At 43.1% G+C, this 26068-nt stretch overlaps 1 protein-coding gene across 4 annotated transcripts in view; it reads right to left on the reverse strand.

The window, feature by feature from the left end:
- Nucleotides 1-5817: 5817 nt before the first annotated feature.
- Nucleotides 5818-26068, reverse strand: part of ZNF638 (zinc finger protein 638) — a 93677-nt gene continuing 73426 nt past the window's right edge. Inside the window, exons 23-31 of one of the 4 annotated variants that reach the window (XM_067533547.1) lie at nucleotides 24345-25743; nucleotides 23674-23739; nucleotides 19869-20988; nucleotides 19588-19659; nucleotides 18517-18690; nucleotides 18337-18414; nucleotides 16429-16521; nucleotides 6966-7084; nucleotides 5818-6125 (exon numbers count right to left, since the gene is read on the reverse strand). In XM_067533547.1, coding sequence (XP_067389648.1) covers nucleotides 6066-6125; nucleotides 6966-7084; nucleotides 16429-16521; nucleotides 18337-18414; nucleotides 18517-18690; nucleotides 19588-19659; nucleotides 19869-20988; nucleotides 23674-23739; nucleotides 24345-25743 — 3181 coding nt within the window. In that variant the 3' untranslated portion in view covers nucleotides 5818-6065. Of the gene's footprint in view, nucleotides 6126-6965; nucleotides 7085-16428; nucleotides 16522-18336; nucleotides 18691-19587; nucleotides 19660-19868; nucleotides 20989-23673; nucleotides 23740-24344; nucleotides 25744-26068 lie in introns of all 4 variants that reach the window. The other 3 variants (XM_067533548.1, XM_067533545.1, XM_067533546.1) reach the window with 3 other exon arrangements.

Consider the following 26068-nt stretch of genomic DNA (forward strand, 5'->3'; position numbering starts at 1 on the left):
GCTCAGCGGGACTGTAACCCTGCCGCTCTTCCTTCCCGCCTCGGGAACACCCGCCCGACTGTGTGTCTGCTTCAATATTTACCACAGCGGCTCTTTGCACCTGGCTCCCCCACATACTACCATTGGCTGAACATCGTTCAAACCAGCCTCACTCTGCCTCAGTTTCCCTCTGCAAAATAGGCACAGGGGGAAATTACTTATGGGTGATGCTGTTTGTCGTAGTCTTTCCCTCTCACTCGAAGGACAGCGAGATCGTTGGCAGACGTAGCAAGTGGAACCCAACAAAGGTTTGCCTCAGAGGTCCCCAGCCTGTGGGATGCATCCCCCTAAGGAGGCGTGAAGGAATGTTTAGGGGTGGGGGTGGCAAGGTCCAGGCCAGCCCCCCTGGGGGGCATGGAGGGAATGCCACCAGCCCTGCTCTGCCCCCAGCCTCAGCTTGGCCGCAGCTCCACTTCTGGCTCCAACCCCACCCCAGCCGTGGCTCTGCTCCTGGCCCCTGCAGCCCTGACCGTGGCCAGGCCCCAGACCTGCCGCTGGCCACAGCTCCAGCCCCAACGGTGGCCCCGGCTCCTGGGGGAGCATGGACAGCGGTAAAGGGGGGTAGGAGGTAAAACGTTTGGGGACCACCAGCTTACCTACTACTCGTAACACCCGTCCTCCAGAGTATCCTCCACGGACTGCAGCTGCAGTCAGCAATGCTTGGTAAACGCCTGAGGTGAGGACCACGCCGCTGTCACCCACTGTTCAGATGCTTTGAGCCCTCACCGCCCATTAACTGGATACACCTGGAGGAAGGACCCCTGACCCGCTCAGTGGATGAGGACATTTGACCTGTTCGGCCAAACACATTCTTTAATCTGCCTCGTAACAGACGCCTGAGAAAGCTGCCCTGCCCCGACGGTGGCCTCCTAAACAGGACACTGAAGAACTGTTTAACTTTCCTAGAGCCTTTGTAACACTTGTGAACTCCTCTCACGTCTAAGGGATGCGAGATCTTGCCCGAAGAAGGGACAGGCTTAGAAGAACTCATTGGTAAAAAGAAGAGGTTCATTCAAATGACATTTAGCATTCACCGTAGGGACAAACTCAGGACGAAGATGCGAGTCGAACTTGCATGGGAAGAACAACAACGAAGGAGTAGGAGTAACCTAGGCCATGTCTACACTGCAGAGCCTAAGCTGGCATAGCTAGGCTGGCATAGCCCACTGGTGCAGACACAGTGTACACCACCAGAAGACATTTTTTTGCTGGTGCAGGAACACCACCTCCCCCAATGATGTTAGTTCTGCCAACGGACGCACTCTCCTGTCAGCACAGCCACATCTGCTCGGGTGGTCTTGTTGGCATAGATATTTCGCTAAGGGGGGTGCTTTTTTCACACCTGACTGACTGACATAGCTATGCTGCTGTAAATTTTAAGTGTAGACCCAGTCTAAGAAACTAGCTCTCGTCCTCTGAGCCGACATTATAGCAACCTTAAGATGAAGATCATCGCACGAATTTAGCGTATGGGTCTAATGAGAGGCCCCCTATTAACCCAGAGAACAAGGGAAGTGTAACTATATGGCACCAGGGTCTCTGTAATAATACAGACTAAAAGGGGACAGATGTGTAGGTGACAGCCAATGTCCCCACCGCCAGTAGCGTCGCAGAGAAAGCAGAGGCTGAATTCTTAGGAGAGGAGATAACTACTGGTGGATGCCTTCCCGCAGCACTCCCTGCACAGACTACGGCAAAAGAATGAGACAGGGCTGCTAAACGCCATCACTTTGCTGCATCACAATTCATTTTCACCAGGGCGTGTCTCATCATAGACTGTTTCCTTGCCAAATGGAAATCTTCTACCCAGCTATTTCAGGGCTAGATTTTTTTTTTTTTAAAAAGAGGGAATGGTTAGCTCCTCCTATCTTCTTACTCTACAATTACACTGATCACCAATCACCTCAGCTGATCTGTCTTTCATTCCAGGGCCGTGGTGTAGTTTGAGCATTTATAGGAGGAAGGACGCCTCACTGGTTAGGGTCTAGCCTGGGACTTGGGGGAGACAGGTTCAATTCCTTAATCCACCACAGGCTTCCCCTGTGACCTTGGGCAAATTGGTCTCTCTCTGCTTCTGCTTCCTCTCTGCAATGAGGGTAACAGCACTGACAGGTGGTGGTGTGGGCTACGACTAGCATAGGGCCATACAAGAGATTTATAAGATAATTTTATTTTATACTCACATATAGGAAAAATACACAGTGATTTAAACGGAACATCTTTTCGCTGTTGGAGGCTCGAATGGTACGGATGAATTTGTACAAGTGGATCACCCCTTTAGGTGTATCTATTGTAGTAGTTCCCAACCTGTGGCCCACGGCTCCCCTTCCACTGGCTGCCTAAGAACCCAGGTGGCGTGTGTGGCTGGTGCAGGCTCCTGGCTGTAGAAGAGAGCACAGCAAAGCACTCTGCCTGGGTCCCTAGGTGCTGGGTCCCTGCTGGAGCCAGATGAGAGAGGAGCACTGATCTCCTGTCCCCCTGGCTGCAGAAGGGAGCCACTGCCTAGGGACCCAGGTGGAGCACATGGTTTCCCTGCTGCAGCCAGTGGGACGGGAGCTCCTCCTCTCTGAACTCCTTCCCTCTGGCTGTGGGGAGGGGTGGTGTGACAGCAGCTGCTGGCAGAGAGGGATGGCCCTTCAGAGTTGTAAAAACTGTACTTGTGGTCCTTGAGCCAAAAAGGTTGGGAACCACTAATCTATTGTATTGTGCCAGGGTATCTATTCCACTCACATTTATAAGCCAATGTTCTCTTGTTCGGGGACTTGTACATTTTCTTTGTATAGGCTGTTACACCTATGAAGAAAGTAACAGGTAAAGTTGCAGCACTTTGTTTATTCCATACTATAATGCCAGCAGAGATTTTCAAAAGCATAGAAGCGAAGTGGGCAGCCATGTCTCCAGCCAGCACCTCACTAGGTCTTTGGAAACCTCCCCCTTTTTGTCTTTGTAACCACTATTTTCAGCAAAACCCGAGTTTTTCATCTTCTACTTTCTATCCTTAATATATCAGACTTTATAAGAAAGATCAACTCTTTCAGGGCATTGTTCTCTTTCAGACTAATCTACAAAATTCTAATTTCTTTTAAAATCACCAGCTTAAAAGATACAGATGCAGAACAAGGAATTTTAAATTGAAAACCGTTTGGAATACTTTTATTTTTATTAACTGCAGTAAACCATTTTTGAAAACTGGGTTCAAAAGTTGCCAAGGTTTACCCTGGAGCACGTCATGTAACTGATAACAGGACTTCACTGATGGAAAAACATTTGCCATTCAGAAGAGATATGCTTTCCCACACCCAACTCTTCTATAGTAAACCATTTATGAAAGCAAGCTCTTTATTTCTGAACACTCTGGGCCAAATTCTGCCCTCTGTTACACATGACGCCTACCTTCCCCCCTCACCCCACAATTGATTTCCATGCACAGGTGTAATTTAGAGCAGAATTTGGCCTTCCTGCTCTTTTTAACGCAGTCTGTATCCTTCAGTAGAATGCAGTTATTTACAGAGAAACGGCTGATACTTCATGTGTGCGCCTTGTAAGATATCATATGAAAGGTCATGATCTGCTGAAACACACTGTTCTGTCAAAACACGTACATCCTTCATGTGCATGAAGTTATGAGATTTGGCTGCATGGCTGTTAATGAACTATATTGTGAGTCTGGGAGTTGCCCACTGCTAGTTCTACAGTGGCAACAACAAAGGAGATGACGAACAGCTGGGCGGGCACTGAAAGATCATCACCAGCTATTGACCACCAGGGGAATAGTAAAAAGGGGTTTACATTTAAGGAGAGTTGTGCAAGCACCACACAAGAGGGACTCTCAATTCTATAACTTAGTTGCACAAGACCACGCAAGGGGGATTGCTCAACTCTGACTCAGGAAGGCCCACCAGGATATGTCTGCATTAGTGTTTTCCGGGCACATGGTCTGAGAATATAAAATAGGGGACAGTAACATCATGAGACTACCTTTCTCTTCCCCCACTTACGCTGAAGGCAACAAGAATGCTGGGAAGACAAAGACTTGGACTGAGGAGACTGGTCCCAGACTTAAAGGGAAAGCCTGTGTATTAAGGACTGTAACCTACCTGCAAAATCCAGTGGGGTGAGAAAAACTGCTTGATCCAAATACTTCTCAGAAGGTTCCCGATTTAGACTGCATGCTTACTTTTTGTTTTCTTTGGTATCTATCTCTGACCTTTATGCTTATCACTTATAATTACTTAAAATCTATCTTTCTCTAGTTAATAAACTTATTTTAATGTTTTATCCTTGCCAGTGGGTTTGTCTACAGTGCTTGGGGAACCTGCTCATGTTATAAAGGCTAGTGCATGCCCACTTTCCTTTGATGTAGCGGTAAACTAGTAAGTTTGCACTGTCCAAGGCACATTCCTGGGGTGCCAGGCTGGGGACTTGAGAGATCTGCTAGTATTTCATGAGAGTATTCATGCAACTTAGCTGGGTGTGCTTCTGCATGCTGGTGGCTGAGTGATAACAGCACCTGGAGGAGTTTGCTGCTTGTTACTGGCAAAACCTTGTCAGAGACAGCCCAAGCTGGAGAGTTAAGGGGCACAGCGGTTCTACAGTTCCAGGATGTACCCCAGGGACCCTTTCACACCATGCTTTTGAGGGAGATGTGGCCTGAGTTTCACAGGAATGCATGGAACTACTCCCCACTTGCAAATGCCCAATGGAGCAGACTCTGCTACCACGAGAGTTTTATCACTAACAGCTCAGCTTTGGATCTTTCTTGAGCACAGACTTAATTATACTAAAAACATCTGTACCAATTACATGATGCAACTTCTAATGTCCACAAAATGTTTGTTTGGACTGATGGGAGCTCTCATTCATTTCACCTGCAGGACCAGGTTTATCCATAACACCATCCATCCAACATTTGAGGCTGTTAAAGGGGGTCTGACAGGAAAATTTCAGGCAGCAATCTGGGTGAAAGGTAAACACTCAAAGCAGAGTTGATTGCTCTGAGATTCGGATATGTTGCTGAAGAGGGGGGTGGTGCTTGCAAGAATGCTGTGGTATATGTAAGACATATAAGACATAAATAGACAAATATCCAACACCAAGCCAAGCACTTCTGGACAGATCGCTGACTGTTCTGCTTTTTTAACTCAAAGGTCTTCCATGATCTCATGGAAGAAGACAGCAACACCTATTTGCTCAGAGTAACTCAGCGTTAAGCTTAGTGATAAACATTATACAGGGCAAATCTAGGGCCAGGATCCTGCTCCCCACTGAAGTAAATAACAAAACTGCATTGATTTCGAAGGTGTGGGATCAGGTCCTTACAGCACATGAAACTACCGTGAGCAAACTGATTTTTCCGTTCCATGGTCAAATTAAAAAATCTGGAGGAAAAAAATCAGTTAATTTCTAACTAAATGTTTCTGTTTTTTCTTGCTCAAACAAAACATTGAAAAAAATCTGTTTGGGTGAAATAGACATTTTGTGTCATAAATGTCAACTCTAAATGATCCATTTTGACATTTCCACAATTTTTGTTTGCAGTTTTTGTCAACAAACTATTCATCAAGTTTGACCCAAACTGGTGAATACTTTTGATGCCCCGAACAATGTATTTTTTGATGAATTTCCTGTTCTCTGAAGACAATTTGCCCAGTTCCACATGAAACATCTGAAGTTTCAATAGCTAAGATCTTCAAAGAAATACTAAATGTGGATCTGTGGAAGAGGTTCCATAAAACCTCTAGAGCGATGTAGTAAATTACCAAACACAATCACATGGTGTTAACTATACAGTAAGAACATTTATTTCAACACTGTTAAGAGCTCTCTCCCAAGCCAGATGATTTGATGGAGAAATCAAAATCATCATACATTTTCTTCTCTCACTCTTTGTCTACCTTGAACTCAAATTTATACAACATGAGAGTTTGCTTCTGAAACAAAATTACAAATTAAATCATAACAAAATACACAAAGTTTACTGGACCCTAAATTAAATTCTTTTAAAGAATTCTTCTCTCCTCCTCAAATCACCTTGAACTTAGTTCTTCCCCCTCATCTTCCTCATCCTTTTGCTTGGCCATGAATTTCTGTGGGGAAAAAAATGTCAATGTCTTACTTTGTAGCCAATGACAAGACACCACAATTAACACATTATTCTTCATGGCAGGATATGTATCAGATTCTAAATATAAGGCATATTTACATGTACTGAACATCCAGAAGCTGGCCAACTTTAGATATTGACTAGACCTGATCCCCCTTAAAGTTTGCCAGATAATTTTGTCTAGGAGACTCTCCCATCTTCAGGTCTGCTGGTGAAGTGCACTTATCAGTGCTCTTCTTACTCTGCCAAAGCGCACACTTGCACCACTAGGGAGGTGGTGTAAATGACTCCTAACAAATTTTCTGGTAGTTAAATTAGTATCTTGGTTACATGTGGAGCCATTTTAAATCACAGTCTGGAGCCTTGATGACTCAAGAACATTTGGGAAGGCTAAGCTCTTAGATATGTCAATGAAGATGGAGATTTGCCTAAGATGGTAAGGAAGACAACAAGGATCCCTCCCACACCTTCCTGGGTGGGGAGAATATCACAAATAGGATTTCCCAGCATTTAACCCAATGGTCAAAGTCATTAAGAGATTAATAATTTAGTTTCTTTAATTTTAAATGTAGTACACCTTTGAAGTTATAAATATAATTTGTATTTGATCTACAGAACAAAGCCATGACAATTAAGGTATTAAAAAATCATTTGCATCTATTTGTAATTTGTCTACAAACCATTCTTTTCATCTAAAACACAGGTACATCAGTTTAGCAAAACCACTACCCGAGATAATTAGCAGTTGACAGAACAAAACAGATTTAAAAATCTCAGGTACTTTGTTACTTAGGGTTTAAAGGGAAAGAAGAAAAAGTGTTACCTCCATATTCTGCTGATGCCGCAGTGTCTTGCAATGATTTTTCATAGACATTTCATCTGCATAGAAGAGCGAGCAGATCTGACAGAAGTAGCCAGCCTTTGGAACAAGAAAATCTAAACCTTAAAAAAAATAAAGAGAATAAGTTTAACAGCCCATTAACTTCTCAATTAAATGATCATTTACCAGAAAAATTTAGCCAAAAATTGCATTTTTTTTTTTTAATCATGACCTACACACGAACACCAGCAACCAAAAAAGATTGTTACTAACCTTCTGTAACTGTTGTTCTTCGAGATGTGTTGCTCACGTCCATTCCACATTAGGTGTGTGTACACTGCACATGCACTGGTGCTGGAGATTTCTTCCCCTCAGTAATACCTGTAGGACCAGCTCTAGCACTCTCTGCAGTGATGCACATACACGCCAGTATATAGGGTGCCACCGGCCCCCTCCCTCTCAGTTCCTTCTTGCCAGAACTCTGACAGAGGGAAAGGAGGATGGGCTGTGGAATGGACATGAGCAACATCTCAAAGAACAAGAGTTACAGAAGGTTGGTAATTGTCTTTTCTTCTTCGAGTGCTTGCTCATGTCCATTTCATGTTAAGTGACTGACAAGCAGTATCTCTGGAGGTGGGCCAGGAGTTCAGGGACATGTCATTTCCAGAACCACCCTGCATCGTCTCGTGCCTGCTGTACGACAGTATAGTGGGACATGAAGGTATGCATGGCGGACCAAGTCGCAGCCTTACAAATATCCTGTATTGGAACTTGGGCTAAGAAAGCTGCCGAGTTTCTTGAGCTCTCGTTGAGTGGGCTGTCAGAGAAGCTGGGAGTGTGACCTTAGTTTGCTTATAGCAAGTACAAATGCAGGAAGTGATCCAAGAGGAAAGCCTTTGGGATTAAACTGGCTGGCCTTTCATGTGATCACCATGAAGAGTTGAGATGACCTCCAGAAAGATGTAGTCCTTTCTATATAGAACACCAGCGCCCATCTGACATCTAGAGTATGAAGGCACTGTTCCTCTGGAGAGCTGTGAGGCTGGGGAAGAACACAGGCAGGATAATGTTCTGGGGTTAATGTGAAACTGGCACAACCTTGGGCAGAAATGCCAGATGGGATTTCAGCTGAACCTTGTCTTTGAAGAACACAGTGCAAGAAGGCTCTGAAGTCAGGGCTTTGATCTCCGAGACATGCCTCGCTGACGTAATTGCTACCAGGAATGTGACCTTCCAGGACAAGTGAAGATGCAGCAGGATGCCACAGGCTCGAACGGTGGCCCCATAAGTTTAGAGAAGACTAGGTTGAGGTCCCATGGAGGGACTGGATCTATGACTTGTGGGAAGAGCTTCTCTAGGCCCTTCAGGCACCTAACCATCATTTTGTGGGAGACCACCGAACTGCCCTGGATTTGCATATGAAATGCCAAGAGGGCCGCCAGATGTACCTTGAGTGATGACAACACTAGGCCTTGCTGCTTCAGAAAGAGTAAGTATTCCAGGATGTATGGTAAAGGTCTCGGGATGGGGAGAGTTCGTGCTCCCTCACCCAGCTGGAGAAACATTTCCATTTTGTCAGGTAAGTGACCCTAGTGGAAGGTTTCCTGCTCTCTAGTAAGATTCTTTGGATCTGAGCCAAGCAAGCCTGTTCCTCCTGGTTCAACCATGCAGCATCCATGCCGTCAGGTGTAAGGAAGCCAAACCTGGATGTAGTAGTCGGCCATGATCCTGTGAGATCAAGTCCGGATGGGCTGGGAGCATCCAAGGGGAGGTCGCCACTAGGTGCAGCAGCATGCCAAATCAGTAATGATGTGATCATGCTGGTGCAATCAAGATAACCTGCACTCTGTCCTTCTTGATCTTTATGAGGACCTGATGGATCCGAAGGCAGGCATACTGGAGGCCCCCTGATCATCGAAGGAGAAAGGTACTGGACAGGGAGCTGCTGTCTTGTGCTCTCAAGGAACAGAACTGTTTGCACTTCCTGTTCTGCTTGGTCGCAAACAGGTCCACTTGGGAAGTCCCCCATTTCTGGAAGATGGTGGAGGGACCACTTGTGGTGAGAGAAGACCTGCTGAGGTGATCTGCCAGTGAGTTTTTGATCCCCTGGGAGATGAGAGGCTTCCAGGGTGATTGCATTCACCATGCAGATGTCCCATAGGACTAGCGCTTCCTGACAGTGCTGAAGATCATACCCATCCTTGCTTGTTGGTGTAGTATATCACTGCTGTGTAGTCTGTCAGCACATGCACTACTCTTCCCAACATATGTGGGAGGAACACCTTGCAAGCTAGGCAGATCACTCTGAGCTCCCTGATGTTTATATGCAGCGCCAGCTCCTCCGGAGACCAGAGGCCCTGAGTCCTGCAACGACCAAGATGGGCTCCCCAACCCAGGTCTGAGGCATCCGACACCAAACTAAGTGACAGGCGCAGAGCTGTGAAGGTGCCCCTTCTGTCATGTTCTCAGGGATCGCCCACCAGGCCTGGGAAGTAAGTACCCGGGGTGGGATTGTGAGAATCATGTCTATGCTCTGTCTTGAGGGGAAGTAGACCGATGCAAGCCATGTTTGGAGGGGCATGAGACGAAGTCTTGCATGTTGAACCACCTAAGTACACGCTGACATGTGGCCCAACAGCCTGAGGCAGACCCTCGCAGTAGTGATGGGATGGGTAGTGAACCAGAGGATCAGTTCCAATCAGGTCTGGCATCTGGCTTGAGGCAGAAACACCCTGGCTCTTGTGGAGTTGAGGAGAGCTCCGATTAACTCTGTCCTCTGTACGGGCATTAATGTGGACTTTTGTTTGTTTACCAGCAGGCCCAGGTTTTGGCAAGTCATCCACAGCACCGCGATATTGCATTGGACCTGGTCCTCTGACCAACCTTTGATGAGCCAGTCGTCGAGGTAAGGATAAATCTGGATTCCTCAACGTCTGAGGTAAGCTGCCACCACCACTACTATGCATTTTGTTAATACTCTTGGAGCAGTTGAGAAGCCAAAGGGAAGGTCTGTAAACTGGCAGTAGATGCCTCCAACTACAAATCGCAGGAAGCGCCTGTGGCCCTAGAAAATGGAATACACATCCTTGAGGTTGAGGGTGGCGTACCAGTCTCCTGGATCCAGAGAGGGAATGATGGAAGGTAGGGAAACCATAAGGAATTTTAGCTTCTTGAGACGTCGGAAGTCCAGTATGGGTCTCAAGCCTCCTTTTGCTTTTGGGATCAGAAAGAAACGGGAACAGAACCCCTTCCCTCTTAGATGTAGGGGAACTTCATCTACAGCTCTGACCCACAAGAGGGTTCAAACCTCCTGGATGAGAAGTTGCTCATGAGAAGGGTCCCTGAAGAGGGACGAGGACGGGGAGTGGGAAGGAGGGGTAGAAATAAACTGGAGGGTGTAGCCTGTGGCAATGGTGCTTAGGACCCACTTACTCGATGTTACCACTGACCATGCAGAGAGGAAAGGAGAAAGGCAGTTCGAGAAAAGAAGCGGGTATGGATCCTGTCCTGAGACTGCTAAGTCTCCCCTGCGTGCACCCCCAAAAGTTCTGTGTGCCACCCAATTGGTATTGGTTCAAGGCTGGCTGAGGTACAGAGGAAGATTGGCCTTGACAGCGTCTAAAGCTTTTATTCCTCTCTCTATAGGGTTCGCTCGTGGAGTGACTTGCAAACTGTTGCTGGTGTTGAGGCCAGAAGTGCTTCCTGGACACCTGAGAAGTGTATAACCCCAGGGAGTGTAGCGTGGCTCTGGAGTCTTTCAGCCCATGCAGCCTGGCATCCGTCTGATCAGAGAAGAGGGCTGTAGTGTTGAAGGGGAGGTCTTGGATGGACTGCTGGACCTCCACCAACAAACCGGATAATTGTAGCCCTGAAGCCCTCCTCACTGATACTGCAAACACCATGGTTCTGGCTGTAGAGTCTGCGGCGTCGGAGGCTGCCTTCAGAGATGCCTTTGCTATTGTCTCTCCCTCCTCCAGAATGGCCTGGAACTCTGGTTTCGACTCCTGGGAGCAAGGAGTCAGAAAATTTTGAGATTGAATGTCTGATACTGAAAGCATATGTCCCCAACGGTGCCTGTTGGTTCGAAATGCGAAGCTGCAGACAATCAGTCGAATAAATTTTACGTCCAAAGAGGTCTAGTTTCTTTGCCTCTTTATTTTTAGGTGTGGCGCTCATTTGCCCGTCTGTCCCTTTCGTTGGCTGCTGATACTACCAACAATCCTGGAGATGGGTGAGAGTATAAGTATGCAAAGCCCTTTGCCAGCACATAATACTTTTTCTCTGTCCATTTAGATACTGGGGTAGAGACAAAGGGTTTTGCCACAGGGCCTTCACCAATGTTATGACCCCTTCGTGGACAGGGAGGGTCACTCTAGAAGGGGCTGCCACCACCAGGATGTCAAACAGCGAGTCGGCCAGGTCCTTCATCTCTTCTACCTCCAATCCCAAGTTAGCAGCCACCCGTTTGAGGAGCTCCTTTTGGGCTCTAAAATTGTCCTGGGGAACTGTGGTAAGAGGGCCTGTCACTGACTCATCTAGCAAATGCTGGTAGTGGAGGGGTATGCATATGTTCCTTTGTGACTTGGATCTCTTCCTCCTGGAGGGACACTGGCATCCATTCTGCCTCACCTGGTTCGTCATCTGATTCTGGGGGAGGTGATGATATGGTTGCGGAGTGACGTTCTGAAGTCCTTGAGGTGGACTGGTGTTGAGACCCCAGAAAATCCGCACAGGTTCCAAAACTGCCAAGGGCCTGTCCATTGTGCTGGTGGTCAGGAACCTGTTGGAATGGAGGGGGGGACAGCTTGTGGCTGTGGAGGAGCGACCCTAGCCCCTCCGGGAGGGACCTTCATCTGCCTCAAGCTCTGAAGTGGATGACCATAGCGGTGCTGTTTTCACTTATGGCTCTCTACTGCGCTGGGCACGGTGTGTTCTGGTGCCAGGGAGCGGTGCCAAGACTCAGGCGATCAGTACTGAGAATCTCTGTGGTGCCAATATTGTGGTGACCGATGTGGGCGATCCCTAGACTGCAATCTTGAGTCAAGGATCGGTGCTGCAGGATTGGAGAACGGCCCCTAAAGCCCTGACGGCTACTGCATCTTGGAGACCGCAGGGTTGTCGTCAACCAGCGGTGAGACATTGGCGGGTGCCACGGAGATGGCGAGCAGTGAAGTGGCACCGGTGATCTAAGTGGGGCCCCCATCATAGACTTGCCCCTTGAACTGCTTATAGCAGATTGGCCTGGTACGGTGTCCCGGCGTCCAGGTCTGTCGTCCCAAGGGGTGGGCAGCACAGGGAAGGAGAGCAAGTCTGTGGCTGCCCAGAAGGCCTCGGGGGTGGACAGGACTGTTAAGTGCTGAGGGCCTCTGCTGCTACCAGGTGTCAGGGGCGGAACCCAAGAAGGGCTGCAGGCTCTGGGGGGTGAGGCCATGGCCGCCCCGGTTTCTGGGGGGACAAGCTGTCCAGCATGGGTCTTAGCTCGTCACCCACTCCCAACTTGCTCCGCTTGAGTGGGAGCACTCTCTGTCGGCATGAGCATTCTTATGCCACTTCTTCAGTACTGGTGATGGAGACCAGTGTTGGGATGAGCCCGGTGCCAAGACAGGTGCCAGGGGAGCACTTTTGAGTTGACGTCGAAGTACTAGGCATCAAATCAGATGGATGTCCGACTCAGGCAGGTCAGAGTGCTGATTCCATTAGCAGCATTCCGAGTCTAATATCGCAGTCCTTCTTCATGAGGGGTCTGACATTTCTGCAGATCTTGCACTTGTCTTTTATGTGTGCCTGATCCAGACACTTGAAACAGCTCTGGTGAGGGTTGCTCACGGGCATCAGTTTTTTGCAGGCTGCACAAGTCTTGAAGCCTGGCTATCCCGTAAAACAGGGAACAGATAACCCTAAAACTACTAGAAACCCTAAAACTACTAGAAACTACTAAACTGCTAAAGGAACACTACTTTGAACAATACAACTGTATACAGTACAGAAGAAAACCACTGAAGAGTTGCTTGCCAAGGCAAGAATGTTCCAGCACTGTCGCAGGCAGTAAGGAGGAACTGAGAGGGAGGGGGGCCCGGTGGCTCCCTATATACTGGTGCATACGCATGCCACTCCAGAGGGTGCTTTAGCTAGCCCTATGGATACTACTGAGGGGAAAATATCTCTGGCACCAGTGCATGTGGCACTCACCCACTCCTAACGTGCAGTGGACATGAGCAAGCATTTGATGAAGAATTAGTTATTTGGGTATTACAGTCCACAAAAGACTAAACCATTATGTGCCACGGGGGTAGAATAGGGGGGACTGAGATGCACTAGCTCCTGAGGCCCATGCACTGGCAGGAAATTAAGTGAGAAATATCCAGATAGTCCTAGCAAGTGACCTTCACTCCATGCTGCAGAGGAAGGTGAAAATCTCCATAGCCCCTGCCAATCTGACCTGGGGGTAAATTCCTTCCTGACCTCACATATGGTGATGAGTTAGACTCTAGCACAAACAGCAAGAACCAGCCAGCTTAAGCACGAGAGAAAATGCTCAGTGCCACCTCAGAGCACTGCTCCACCCGTCCAGTGTCCCATCTCTGATGAATCAGAGGAAACAGACCAAAGAAAACCCAGAATATGTTGTGGTTTTGAAAGGGGAGCCTTTCCTGATCCCCCTGCAAGTATCTGGCTGAAGTCTTGAAGCATGAGCTTTAGGAAGATACGACAAAGGTATAAGTGCCTTGTTGTCTTTGCATCATTTAAACCATTTTATACATACAGTTCTTTCCAAACATAATATCATTCATGAAGTGTATTATGCAAGCATTCTATAGATCAAAGACAATTTTACACAGGCACCATTTCAGCATTCAAATTTCCTAATAAATTCCTTTTCCCTGTGCATGTACATGCTTCCCAATTCCAGTAGTTTTAAAATTACTTGTCCCCAAGTGCACGTAAGAAAAAATAAAGAGAATATCATGAGATTCATAATTTACAGTATCTAAAATTATTGTTTCTTCCACAATACTGGCTATTTTCAATAGCATCTACCCTTTCCTTTTTAAAAATAAGGTTTTTAATTTTGTTTCTTTTGTTGCAAAGATAGACTCCTGCCCCTAGTTGTCATTGACACTTACATTTAAGTGAAATTTTAAAATCTACTTTTCACCATCAATACTTTCTGCACTTGACTCAGTTTGAACAATGAAGAATACCCAATTTGACTTGTTTCTGAGGAAGTTTCTCAAGAGTGAAATTATTGAGAAACTTTAAATATATTCCCTTTATATTATATTATATTCCCGGTTTTAAATATATTCGCTATTTAAATATAGGGATTATATTAAAATCCAAACCAAGTTATTTTCACTGAATTTTTTACAATTATTTCTATTGTTAGTTTAATAAATAAATCTGCATTTTAGGTCTAAGATACAATTTTCAAGTGTGTTTAAGTGATTTAGGAGCCCAAATTCCATTTTCAAAAGTGACATGACCAGAAGCCTACATCTCACTGAATGTCAACAGGAGTACGGTTCCTAAGTGCCTAATTTTTGAAAATTTTAGTTTTAAGCTATGTGACTGCATCCCTTTAATTTTATCCTACTATATATCCTATAGAACACAAATTTCTACCCTAATTAGAAGCAAGGCAGAGATTCCAGTTAAGACTGAATCCAGATATCCATTATAAGTCCTATTTTTTATTCTTCAACTCTGAATGCAGGAAACAGTTTAAAATTAGAATTTTTTTTGAGAATTTGGAAACTAGATTAATAAAACCTTTCATATAGTACTTAATCCAAAATTAATTGTGTTTTAAATTTTACAACAGACTTCCATGATTCTTTGATCATTTCTCTTCTCAGCATAAGGTATTTGGTGTATATAAGAATTCCAAATTTCACATGTATACAGGTCTCTACACAAATGGGGTATAGGATACTTTTCACAGAAAGGGCACTTTAAGTTAACCAATCATGATTAAGGACTAGAATTTCTTTGAATGCTTAACCATTAACGTTTTAATTAAGTAATTAATACTGATGAAAGTGCTAAGCACTTGCTTTATGTAAGTGTGGAGTTGGGGTGTCAGAACAGGCATAGCACAGCACTAAAGAGGGGTATAGGCCAGGCAGAGCAAGGGATAGCCAAGGAAAGGGAGACGTTTAGACATGAAGGCATCTTTGACAACTAGCAGTCATTCTGAGACATAACGGAGTAAAGCTACCTCCCTGCAGAGGTCAATAGAGGGAAGAGAATCGACTGGAAGTGTGCAGTTAGAGAGAAAGACTGGCTAGAAGTGAAGCCGGGCAGCAGAGCTAAATGGGGACTCGGGACTGGTATTGGGCCATGAAGTGGGGCTGCAGACAGGGAACAGGCACTGGCTAGAAATGAAGCATGGCAGCCACTGGCTTGGAAACCAAGCTGGAGACTATCTGAGGGGCTGATGAGCTGGGCTGGACAAGGGGGCAGGACAAGAGTGCTAGGAAAACAATCACAGCTGCCCTGAGGAAAATAATTTTTTTTTAAATCTTTGCACACCTGGCAGAGAAAACTTTTTTAACTAACAGTCAAACTTTCAAAATACAACATGCAGATCTTTTAATGCAAGACACTGGGAGCCTGACATTGTACTGGAAAACTGGTAGCATATTAAAACAGATTCACAGAAAAACAAAGGAAATTACACACACAAAAAATCTTTAAGTCACTGCTATGTGTAACTCTAGCAAAGACATTCTCAAACACCCCAAAAAGAAGAGCTCTGTGTAAGCTTGAAAGATTGTCTTTTTTGCCAACAAAGTTGGTCCAAAAAAAAGATTGTCTTGTTTTACCCATCCTGCCTCTCTAATGTCCTAGGACCAACACGGCTACAAAAAGACTGCAAACAAAATTAAAACTATGGCAATCACACACTAGGATTATGTAAGTGATTTAGGCATCACAAAGATCAGTGCACACAGACATCTCAACTGCCAACACTCAAACAGCCTTAAATCTTAGGGTATGTCTACACTGCAATTAAAGCCCCCAGATGGCCCGTGCCAGCTGACTTGTGTTCATAGGCTCCAGCTAGGGGGCTGTTCAATTGCAGTTTGCAATGTAGATCCTCCGGCGTCCCCTGAGCCAAAACGTCTACACCACAATGAAACAGCCCCCTAGCCCGAGCCAGCTGGCATGGGCAGCCTTGGGTGTCTAACTGCAGTGTAGACGCACCCTTATAGAACAGAGCATCTTAGCAAATCATTCACAGTAACTAGAAATCAACCTTGTACAGTCTTAACTTTTTATACACATGAGAGAGAATTATTTATTTCATCTATCAGAAACATCTGATTATTTAGCATATGTATGCATATATTTTAATTACAAAAACGCATAAACAATGCTCATAGTTCCTATAAGTAAGATATTTGTTACAAAAAGTCTAGTTTTATTAGGATTCAGAACATTAAACTGAGATTTTAGATTTTACCTTTTGGGGTGCTTGGTGTCTTGGATTTATCTGCTGAAGAATCCACTTTTTTTCGTTTAGACTCTGGTTCTGTATCTCCTGATCCAAATTCATCTATTAAAGCCATAAATGAGAGTTTGAAGCAAAAACTTACACTAATTTAAAAGGTATTCAGTACACAGCTTAAATATTTTTCTTTATTATTGGAAGCAAACACCAGGTCTATGACCATTGCTGCTTCTTACACTGTTTGGCTTCAGAGAGTTTTATGTTTTTTTTTAACTAGACATAGGGATCATATCACCGGATTAAACTGAAATTAAACGCTGGTGTTTTACTGCGTCATTCCAAGTGCCCTGTTTCCAGCATGAAGCTCATTACAGACAAAAGAAGCACTACAACTGCTCTCAGTTTCTTCCCTATAGAAACATCAGCTCAGAATTCACAGAATCCAAAGCCAGAAAGGATCACTGTGATCATCTAGTCTGACCTCCCACATAACGCAGGCCACAGGATTTTCCTGAATTCCTGCTTGAAGTCCAATTTCTGTGACTCAATTAGACCATATCATTTAGAAAAAAATCCATTCTTGATTTAAAAACCTCCAGAGAGATACCTGGATATGTTGCTCCAATGGTTAATTACTCTGTTAAAAATTTGCACCTTATTTCTAGCCTGAATTTGTCTAGCTTTGACTTCCAGCCAATAGATCTTGTTATACCTTCATCTGCTAGACTGAAGTACACTTTATCATCAAATTTCTGTTCTTGATGTAGGTACTGAAGATTGACTTCTGTATCCACAAAGAAATTTAAAAGTGAGGAGGGCATGTAGACTGTTGTAACAGTCTCAGTGCACTGCAGTTTACCAAAACTGAAACATACAGGTATAATTGACTGATGTGCTGCTCAATACTGAATTTTAAATACTGCACACGTCAATGTGTTTCATTTGGACTAGAGGACAATGATTCCATCACAGAAAAAGTAAGGGTCTGTGGAAGGAGTTGCCAGGTTAACTTGGTCTATGGTAATGCCAAAAACATTTGCTTCTAGATTCATTCAGTTTGACAGGTACCCCTGGACTAGAAAATGGGTGAGTGTCATTATTATTAGCAGTAAAAAAATGTATTTTGATTTTGCCCAAAGATTTTGCCCAATTGGGGCACCATTGTACTTACCAGTGTACAAACAGAGAGAAAAAAATTTTTTGTGGGTGTCTGAGCTCCCAAACATTAATGCACCCCATGGTAAAACTGCAGGACTTTGCAGCTTGAATTTGAGTAACAGGTGGAGGCTTTTTCAACCTTGCTTCTAGAATGCTCAAACAGAGGATTAATATGCACACTCCCCCAATGGTTAACCACTTTAAAATGGATTCTATAGCTCATGTGGCATGGCACATGATCTCATATTGTGAATCTGCAGAAGCAATGTCAAAAATGAGAATAGAAACAAGGAACAGCTTTCTAAAGGCTGGGTAGGCTAGAGGGAGCACTAATATGTACCGACTTTCCCCACCTCCTCATTGCTGGAAACGTTCCGTCCTAGCACATGCTCCTAAAAATCTGTCTCTACTGTTTATCTGTTCAACTTGACCTTTGTGCCAGAAACCAGAGGGAGGCAAATTGTACTGGGAATCCTGGAGGAATGTGGGGCCTGGAGAGGGAAGAAGCTGAGAACAATACACATCAGTACTCTACAGGTTGTTCTTGACTTCTAGCTATGGGAATTCTACCATGTTGTGCAATGCAGTATACACCTAAGTCAAGCCAAAAAAACCTGAAGACAAAATTTAAAAAAAATCTTCCAAAATGTTCTGTTAAGAAAACAGCTGCAACTTCCTTTTATGGTGAAAATGTATAATAGACTCCAGTGAAAAATTATGAAGCAGCAAGATGACAAATATCAACATCAGTCCCCCCCTTACCTTTCACATTTTTTTCCGAAGATTGTGGAAGTGTCTCACTGCAGTCTTCCTCCTTTACATCTGCATCAGGCAGCAGACCTGGATTTAGATCAGGCAATACAGATTCTGTATCTGGTTCTTTAACAGTTGCAGTCTGACTGTCTTCACTTGAAATATTCGATTCTGGGGTAGTTAAGATACCTTTTCTTATTTTCTCCTTGTTGGAATCTGATGTTGAGCCTTCCACTAATTCTGTTTTATCTGTTTCCTCCTTACTGTACTTTTCACACTTTTCTTGCTCTGTTTCAACAGGTTTCTCAGGTGGTGGAACAATTGGTCTTTTCCTAGGTCTACCTCTTTTGCCAGGGGTTTTCACTACATAAATACAGAACAAATAATTATATTAACCCATTTCCCATGCATCAGAAGACATTTCTTCGGATTTATCACCACCATTAAAATTACAAATGAAAACTGTAAGCAGTTGGCAATTTTTTTAAAAAGCTTTTTATATGTGCAAGTTATTTTTGAAAATGTGGTTTTCTTTTCTCCCAGAGAATGATGAAAGGAAATAATTTTTCACCACATTTTGCTGATATTTGAAAGTCTCGAATTTAGATTCATATAGCAATCAGTGTCTAAAAGAAAAAAAGAGTTTAGAAAAAATGCTCTAATAGATTTGTGACATGTAAACTTATGGGACTGTTACAACTATCTACAGGATGTGAAAAAATACAATTAGTCCTTTTGGATAGGCCAATCTGGCACTAAAGTGATGCCTACTGCTAAGCTAAAGTTTAAAAAAGTTCCCTCTTGGAATTAAGAAGTTTGTGGCCTCTGGAAGTTTTCATCATCTGCATTATTTATCTTTATTACTCCCCATTAGCAGTATATGTTCAGAGGACTACTCAATTGCACAGCAGCTAAGTAGGAAAATGTTTTAATCTGTAAGTCCTTCACTTCTGGACACCCATATTTATATCCTAACTTCAGGTCAGGAGTTGGGAAAATAACTAGAACAAGAAATGCTGCATATCAAGAATGAGATGCATCAGCAGTGATGTGAAGAAAAACTCAGCAATACTGGATTAATACTATGCATTAGCACTGGTACGAGACATTCATTTTCCTTGCAAATTTATTCAAATTTTATAAAGCTCTCCCCACTAAGCTCTTGCCTTTTTTTTATACTTATTCTAAGATATATTACCTTAATTTATCTACAGTTGTATATTACAAATGCTTCTGTACATTTCTGGCTCTACTTCCTACCTGGAGGCTGCTGCTTGTTCTTAGTTTGTGTCTCCATTTCATTTGACTCATGCGCTTTGCTCAGGGTTAGCTCTGTAATTAAAGATTATATTCATCGTCTACACTTTTTTTTTTTTTTTTTAGGTAGTTTCTTCATTTCATTGATACAATATTCAGTAATCTGCCCTGTTAGAGATTGGCTACTATTAAGTGCCACATTAGCATGTTTTTAAATGTCTTTATGTTGACTGTTTAATTATATACATTTTAAAATGCAGCTATAAAACTATATCAGTTCCTACCTGTAGACTGCTGCTCACTCTCAGTTTCTTCTTTGATCTCTTTTTCACTTGTCTTGTTCAAAATTTCAGCTTCTTCAGCCTCCTCTGTATTTGCTGCAATTGCCTCTCCATCTACCTCTCGTGTATCAGCTATAAGGGTCCCGCTGTCTATCTCCTCCGTGCCAGCTTCAAGAGTCTCCTTTTCTTCTGACTCTGAGTTTGCAATAATATCCTCTTCTTCTGGCCCTACATCTGCCAGAATTTCCATTTCCTCTGGTCCTGCAATTGCAACAATATCCTCCTCCTCCAGGGCTGTGCATACAAAAGTATTTTCTTCTTCTTCATCCTCCTCCCCAACTTCGTCTACAGTAACAAAGTTTAGTTCCTCTTTTAAACGGTTGAAATCTGCCAAAAAGTCTTCGTCATCTTCAGTAACTTCATCTAAAGTCACTAGAGGCTGATCATCACTGTCTTCTTGTATTTCATCTACTGTCACTAAAGTACTAGGATCTTCAGGCAGCTGAGAAGAGAGAAAGCCTCCAGGATCCTCAAGAGCCCTTTTATCATCCTCTTCCTTAGGCTTTAAGTTCTCCTCAATATTCAAATCTGAAGGCTCATTCAGAGGTAGCTCTTCAACTTCTCCTATTTCATCCACAGTTACCAAAGGTTCTGCTTTCAGGAGATCTTGCTCCTCATAAACTGAAGTGGAGACATCTTTAGGTGCATCATGTGAAGAAAGGTCTTCAGGCTCAGATATCTCATCTAAAGTAACAAGTGATTGTGGGTCTTTTACTGCTTCTGAAATCAGCTCTTCTTCATTTACTTCATCCACAGTAACTAGACTCTGTGGGTCTGTTACTGCTTCTAAATTAGAGTCTCCTATCAGTTGCGCTGTCATTTCCTCCTCTTCTCCAATCTCATCCAAAGTGACAAAGGATAATTCGCTCTCAGCAACATGTGCTATGGAGCTTTTACCTTTCTTCCTCTTAGAAAGAGGCTCAGAGGAAGAGTTATTTTTAGCAGTGTCTTTTCTTTTCCCCCTGGGTGGATTTCGCCTGGTTGGAATAGGAGAGTCTGTCTCTTCTACAACCTCATCCACAGTAACAAACTCATCCAAGTTAAATGGGAAAAGCTCTTCTTCCTGTGAAATGTAAAAACATTAATTTAAGAGACAAAGTCCACCAATACTATAATGTCTGCCACCCACATTTTAAGAGAACATGAAATTGCAATTTTTGCCATTTTAAGTGAATTTAGTGGTTGTGAAAAGTATCTGCAGTTTCAAGTTAACAGTGAAATTTAAAAGTTCAATAGCTAAAAGATGTACCATACGCTAATGGACAAATCCCACCGAAATCAAAGACATTTTATTTTGCATATATAGCACAAAACATTAATTATGTGAAGGGATACATATCAACAGAAATAAATACACAAGAAACTCAGGGAAAGAAGAGCAATTTGTATAGTTTATGGGCTGAATTGCAAGTTTATTCAGTATTGACATTTCTGCTCTAAAGATGAGCCAAAGAAATGTGGATACCTTGAGAATTTTCCAAAATCACACATGAACAGGCTTGAATTTTTTTTTTTTTTTTAAATGGGCCATGGCCTCGAATGCCAGTGCATATTTTAAATGTTTTTCTCAATTTGCAGGAACAAATTGTAATCCTAGATACCTCTTCAAACGTCAGCACTTGCGTGGAGGAGACCATATTTGACGTAACAGACAAGGCAGGCTTCAAACTGTCCACTCTGTTAAACTGTTTTACTCCCCCTTCAGACATTTCATGTCCCCTATATGTCCCATTTTCTCTTTCGTTCCATCCTCATATTCTCAGGTTTTGACATCTAAAGTGTGGTACATTCACTATGACTCCAGCATGTATACTGATATAACTGGTGAGGAGGATCTCTGTCTTGACCCTCTTTTCTCTAACCACTTCTCTTCCTTCTCAACCTGTCATTTCTCCCACCAATATCCACAGCCATTCCTTGCTCTGAATAACCCTCTTCAGAGGAGAGATAAGAGGTTTCAGTTTTGTGAGGGCCTTGTGGAAAAAGGAGGACGTTTTGACTGAATGGCATGCTGCAACTATGAAGATGTGGGGTAGGATGGTGGGTGTTGGTTTTCACTAAATAGGTTACAAAACAATTATTTCTGAATTATTTTTAAAAGATATAAATATATGGTGGACATTTTTGTGCTAATGTAGAATTTTGTTTGCTCCAAAATGGTTAAGCCATTTTCACAGTAGTAGGAAACGGAAAACTGCCTTCTTGGACTGGGGTATTCATATCTGTTTTGATTCATAACTTTTTTTATGGCAGGCCTGATAAGTGGAGAAGAATCTTTTTGAAGGGACTTTATAACTCTCAATGACTTGATGAAAATCAAGGAGGCAGCAGAAATTAACTCGACAGTGTCATGTATGTCAAAAAAATTCATCCTCCTGGCTCCAAATTTGGAATCAAATTTGTTCTATAAGTGGCTAATTAATTAATTTTGTCAAAACCTTCATCATACCAACTTATACAGTTCTGCACTTACTCATGGAGAGTTAAAAAACTTGTTCATATAACAGTTTAGGCCCAAAGCAATTCAACTTCCTCTCTCCTATCAACCACAATAGTGACATAACAGGTATCTGGTACCCTTATTTTGGTAGTCCTGACAAAATCAAGTCAGCAGCACAAAGAAGTGATAGATTTGAAATGTCACTTGCCATTTAAGGAAAGAATAGTCACTTTTTTAAAATTACTTCTTTGGAACTCAAAAATGAAATTATTGTAGATCGTATGTCCATACTTTGTAGGCAGTAAGCACTCAAAATAGTATGCTTCTACCAATCAGAAAGCAAACGAGGCCAAGAAGATTTGTGTGCACGGTAGATGGAATGTATAGCCAAGATGGGAGGGGAAGGAGAGAATGGTTGGCTACATGTATCTAACTTAAGCAAGTCTTTTGCCCTCTTTTCTGGCAAGTGGAGAAATACTTGTAGCTGTAGAATGATGAACAATAAAGCTACAAATTATCAATCACTGATTAGTAACTGACTTTCCACACCTACAGTGCCTTTTTCAATGTCAGTGTCTATACCAATCTCTGATTACTTCAGCAAAGCTCTGGAAATAATGTCAGTCAACATTTGCTTCACAGTCAGCAGAGGAAGCATGTAACACTGAAAAAACTGTGATCCTCCCCGCTCCCCACACACACACCTCCTGCCAAAACCCCCAAACATGAAACAGAGGACAGTCCTGAGTTGAGGCTTCCTCAACACCGCTACCTCTAAAAATGATAAAAACCTAATGCCTGACAATCCCTTATTTCAACCAACGGTATAGCAGGAATGTACAGTATTCCTTTTCTCTAGCATACAGCAAACAAATTATTTGTTTATGGGAGAGGCACTCTAATTATAGTTGGTTTTAATTAATCCCTCCCACTACACCAGTTATTTGAAAGAAGAGCTGGGAAGATTGTCTCTTTCTTACCCCATGCTTCATCACTACATTTGCAAAAAAGAGATCTAGGGTAGGCAAATTTGGGATCTAATAATTAGACAGGTTCCTTTTTGAAGGTGAAATTTAGGACCTAAAAATTACCCCTTCAAAAAAACATTAAGCTTTTTATTCCTGAAACAGGAAACCAAGGCTTTCCTTTCCCAAGCTGAACATACTTTAGAGACAACTAATAAAAAGATATAAAGAACAGTATCCTGAAAAATCCACTAAGCAAGAGTTCCCAAGAGATAAAGCTAAACTTATTTTGTTCCCTTAAAGAAAATCACTACTATAAGTCCAACTATGTTTGGCTCCTTACCTCTTTTGGTTTTACATTGCTACTAGAGCCAGTTTTAGAATTCCTACTAATTCGACCAGCAGGAACCTGAAAAATTAAGACAAAAATTTAAATGAAAAGTTAGCTAATCAACAATCATGTCAGAAACAATTTCTTCCCTTAATGAAGTTCTTTTTAAATAGTCCAGATAGAGGCATTTGATTGCATGCTTGGTAAGTACAGAACTAAGCCAACCACCAATTAGAAGTCCAGGCATATAGTCTCTAGCACCAAGCCACTGGTAATGTCTTGTTTAGTTATCTGTTCACCTTTCAGCAACCAGTGCCTGTGCAGGATAAGCTAGGACTTGACAAAGGAAGCATCAGCTCACAAAAGGAGAGAAAACTTCTTTCCCGTTCAGAACTATACCAAGAACATCAAGTTATGACACTCAGTACAGACCTGCTTACAGAAGTTACCTTCCTGCAATTTTATTCAAGTAACATTGTCAAACCAATTACATACTTGAGTTGTACACAACTGGTTGCTTGCCATCCTGCTATTCCATCTTGTCTGTTAGCCCAAATCAGTTCAACACTTTATAGAAAGGGGAAGGGGAATATAATCTTACTGTTTCATATTCAACATCTGGAAGAAGCATCAGAGTTAGTTACTGGTCAGTCACATTGAACCAGCCTTCCTGCCCTTCTCACCTTATTGCTGTTGTCGTCTTTCTTCATGCTGGATGATCTACTCTCTCTCTCTTGAGACTGCTTTGAACTACCCCTAGATTCCACTCTTGAGTCCTTGTCTTGCTGAGATGAACTCCTCCCACTGCCTCCCTTTACAACAACAACAACGGAACTTATGTCCAGTTTAGATTTGGTGCTGCTATCTGGCAGACTTGATCTGCTGCCAATAGCTCTGGGTTGACCCACTTCTTTTGATGAAAGTTTCTTTTCAGTAGCAGATCGGCTTCTCGTCTCAGGTTTTGAGGAAGCTTTCTGCTCCTCTGTTTTAGTTAGAGAAGTCTCATTTCTCCACATCATAACTTTTGACTTTGATATATCAGGGATGGACACCACAGCCTTTAAGATTGTTTTACTAACAGAAGTAGGTTCCTTGATGGGTACAAATGCTGCAGCTGATGTACTTGCTTTGGTGGTTTCATCTATTTTAACTTGTCCTGGTCCTTTATTTTGATGTGCCTTGGTTAAAGTTCTTTCATTCTTTTCAGTGTTCTCCAAGTCTATTCCAACGCTGGCCACAGGCTTTTCGTGTTTCTTCTCTATGTCTGTCCCAATGCTGGCTACAGGCTTCTCCAGTTTCTTCTCCATGGCTGTCCCAATCTTGACCACAGGCTTTTCCAGTTTCTTCTCTGAGGCTGTCCCAACTTTGGCCACTGTTTTTGCTGGTTTCTTCTCTAGAGACACCCCAACACAGGCCACAGGTATTTCAAATTTAGTTTCCACTGTATCAGTAACAGCATTTTTTTCAGGAGTATCCAATTTGTTGCTTAGTTGCATGTCACCAGCTGACAGCATCTCCAATGAAGCTGCAGCAAAATCAGGTGGCACTGCTTCAGAAACAGCCTCAGCTGTTTCTAGTGTTACTGATTTCACAGCAGAGTCTGACTGCACATCTTCTAGCTTGCCCACATGGGATAAATCTTCTAATGATCCACTGGCAGGAACAGAAATTTCTTCGGGTTTCACTTTAGTTTCTTTCTCTGCCACAGTTGTGATAGCAGATTCCAATAATTCTGTTTCAGAGTTATCTTTAACTACCTCTTCCTCCTGAAGGTCGGAAGGAGGCAGCAGGATCTCTTCTGATTTAACTTTGGATAATTCATCATCAGCTGGTTTGGCAGCTGAGCCAGTAACTGCGACTTCAGATTGCCCCTTGGATGTTTCAACCTCCGATGGTTTGGTAGCAGAATCACGTACCGTTCTTTCGAGTTCCATCTCAGAAGCTTCTATCTGCACTGTCGAAGTCTCGGCTTTGACAGAGTTGGAAATGATTTCTTCCTTTGCCACACTAGGCTCTACTGGAGGATTAGCAGCTGCTGTTTGCACCACTCCTGATCCCTCTGGGTTTTTTTTCAAGTCAGAGCTAAATGTATTTAAAAAAAACAAAAGAAATCAAACTATGTTGAGAATTCCACAGTTATCAGTAACCTCTTGACGCCAATGGTTGGGATTTCCTGATGCATTAGTGGCTTAGCATTGGGAAATCTAGCCTATCAGCGTTAAAATGGTTAGAATATTGAGGCAAATAATTGATTAGTTTACAATTTTTGTCTAATCTACTTCAGTACTGAAGACCTCTTATAATTCAAATTATATTACTTACTTGTAGTTAGATTTCTCTGAAGGTACTATACACTATAGATGTGCCCTGTGACCTCTGAGCTGACAAGCAAGCTTAAATTTACATC

Source organism: Emydura macquarii, unplaced genomic scaffold, assembly GCF_026122565.2.
Source record: "Emydura macquarii macquarii isolate MOO-44397 ecotype Brisbane River unplaced genomic scaffold, CSIRO-AGI_Emac_v2 contig_3345, whole genome shotgun sequence".
Classification (NCBI taxonomy): domain Eukaryota; kingdom Metazoa; phylum Chordata; order Testudines; family Chelidae; genus Emydura; species Emydura macquarii.